Below are 2,987 nucleotides of genomic sequence, written 5' to 3'. Positions count from 1 at the left end.
TGCTTGAAATCATAGATAATTAATCTTGTAATACTATAATACAATATTTATGCGTAGATTGTTGATAGAAAAGCTATATATTAATTTATTTAAACAATAGGCTAATTAAATAAACCCTACTTTTACTAGAAATTATGAAGCCTTTTGCCACTGGAAATACCCTCACAACAGTGGTGCAAAGCAATAATGGAGCTCAAAAGGTGCTGTAGTACTCTCTGCTTTGCTCCCACTACTACACCCCACCTTCCTTTTCTCAAAAAATTGAAGAGGGGTCAGCTTTTAGGGTTCAGCAGAATATGCATGGATCTCTAAATCCTTCAACAACTAGTACTCTTCAATAGTTTTCTAAGCATAACCTTTTAGCCCTCCATCAAGCACTCATGAATGCTACCTTTTCCTTGCTGCAAAGTTTCCCGATACTAAATTCTCAAATGTTTTAATTTCTCTTTAGATTCCTCCACTTTATTGTCAAAATATGCAACCCCATGAAATTTAAATCCATCCATTGATAGACGATGGGTGGCATATGGCTTGTACACCAACACCAAGAAAGTCTCTAGTTTGCCCTCCTGCAGGGCTATCTTGATCACTTTGAAATATTTTCTGCCTTTTAGCAGAATACATTTGAAGCTGATTCAAAGTGGGAATCTCATCATTTCCTGAGTTTTCCATATCACTTGCTGGGTTAGTGCTTATAGGGCTTGAACCATACAGTCCACAGAACTTGTTGTTCCCATCTTGAGCTTTAGTACTGAAGCTCTTTAGCCCAAAACTCCCAAGGAATGATGGATCTGTTGAGGTTGCACCAATCTGAGTAGCTTTTTGCAGCAAAGCAGTGGCTGACATATTTGCTGAAGTTGTTTGATGGGATTGTTGTTGTTGGGTACTGTACAATGAAGGAACACTTACTAGCTGACTTGCAGCAGCTGCTTCCTTAACATTGCTTAAAGGAAGTACTAAAGTGCTTGTCAGCTCCTCGTGAGCATTATTTGAAGAGATCTTGTTTCCAAACACTGGCCAATTTAACTGATAATGATCAGATGGTGGAGTACTTGAGCATGAAACAGCAAGAGGGTCACCAAATATAGCTCCTGAACTAGTCATAGCGCCAATTTGATGAATCTCTTGAATATTATTGCCCATTGCTTCACTGACATGGGGTACTCCTCCTTGGTGCATCCACAAGGAAAGTCCTCCTTGTCTTGTGTGGTGATCATTACTTGAAATTGGCTTGAAAATTGAAGAGAAATGTTGTGCCATGTTAGGCCCTAATGGGTTCCCCGGTAGATGATAACTGATGTTGCCAGCAGTTAAGTTTCTTATGCTAGATACTGCATTTACTCTTGCTGTTTCCTCTGCTAAGGCATCACAGAAGGCCCTATGAGTGATGAAGCTATCTCTCCTGCTCAATCAAAAATTTGGAACATCAACTTAAATGATAATTAAAACTATATAATAAAAAAAAATTAACTTGGTATTGCATAGCTAGTAATAGGGTACTAAAAAAGGTTAATTAGGCACTAAATTCAAAGATGAATAGACATCTATTGTAAGAATTGATGATGGAAATGAAAGATATTGCCTTTCCACCTATCTCTTTGTCCTCACTATACCTCCTTTTTCTCTTTATTTTCCAAATTTGAGAGATAGAAAGTGAGGGGGCTGCACAGACAAAGATATCACAACCACAAAAATCACTTTCATGCTTCACATATTTTCTACTTTGACATGTTTGAGTGTTGTTCTTGTTGCTGACAAGAAAAAAAAGTGATGCTATATCATCTATGCTTTATTAATTAGCTAGTCCTCCTTGATTGATTTCTTCTTTAAAACCCTTGTCTACTACTATAATATCAAACATACAGTATCATTTCAGTAGCGCGATCACTGTAAATTCTACTAATAAAGAAATTATACCTTGAAAATAGAGTCCCACAGTCACATTTGTATTCCCTAGTGCCACAAGTCTTTGAGTGTGCTTTCCAATCTGACTGGACAGCATATCTCTTCGAACATTTTTCACACTTCCATTTCTTCTCACCATGCTTCCTACAAAAGTGCTTCTTTATACCTGTTAAGTCTCCAAGAGCCCTAGAGGGATGATGGTGGACACAGGTCTTTTCAGGGCAGACATAAACGCGCTTTCTTACTTCATTATTTGTCCTTTGCTTCAGCTTCCATGGAAGGTTGTGTCCTCTCCTATGGAGTTGTAGATTTTGATCCCTTTGAAACCCTTTACCACATATTTCACACAAGAATCTGTTGGTGGCCATGAGAGTTTTTGGTGATAAAGCTATGACTTCTGCTTCAGGATCTGCATAGAAGAACAGATATTCCCATTTGAATATTATGGCATTAAAATTTGATTAGACATGAATAACTTTGAATATACAGAAGATCATGATCATAAAGACCGAATGAGAAAGGCGGACATAAAGAAAGAATAATGATAAATACACTAACACAAACTCAAAAGGAAGAAAATTAAATAGACAAGCTAGCTAGCTTGCCTGGTGTTCCTGGAAGGTTTCTCTTCTTCTTTAGAGCAGGGGGATTGGATCCACCAACAGGATTTTCGACAGAACCATTATAACTACTAGTTATTGCTTCTTCTGCTGCCATGATGTTCTCTGACATATCTCAAGCTTTTCTTGTCCTTTCTCTTACCAACTTAGATGACTCAATCTAGCTAGTTATGCAACTACAGTTATGATTAAGAGAAGAACCAGGAGAAAAGGTTCTTTCTTATGAGGTTTCAAGTCTCAACCCTAACAACATAAGAAGATATATGAAAGATTTGATCTCTCTCCCCCCTTCTCTTTCTACCTCTAATATGCTTGCTGCAGTCATTTTATTTAGTACTTGCTTTTTAGCCAAGGCTAGGATAGAATAATCAAAAATGTTTTTGGGAGGTGGTGAAAAGTTAAAGTTGGGACATAGAGGGAGGGAGGGAGAGAGAGGATGCTTGAAGAGTGAAGGGAAAAACA

General features: G+C 37.7%; 1 protein-coding gene across 1 annotated transcript; it reads right to left on the bottom strand.

Annotated features, from left to right (window-relative positions):
- On the bottom strand, positions 1-2,987 carry LOC18100839 (zinc finger protein NUTCRACKER). The gene is made up of 3 exons (XM_006380218.3): positions 2,511-2,987; positions 1,918-2,314; positions 1-1,402 (listed from the first exon to the last, which is right to left on the bottom strand). Exons 1-3 carry the CDS (start codon positions 2,635-2,637, stop codon positions 493-495), a joined length of 1,434 nt encoding a protein of 477 aa, XP_006380280.1. The 5' UTR covers positions 2,638-2,987; the 3' UTR covers positions 1-492.

Source organism: Populus trichocarpa, chromosome 7 (genome assembly GCF_000002775.5).
Source record: "Populus trichocarpa isolate Nisqually-1 chromosome 7, P.trichocarpa_v4.1, whole genome shotgun sequence".
NCBI lineage: Eukaryota > Viridiplantae > Streptophyta > Magnoliopsida > Malpighiales > Salicaceae > Populus > Populus trichocarpa.
Note: the sequence above shows the minus strand (reverse complement) of the source record. Positions and strands in the feature narration are given on the sequence as shown.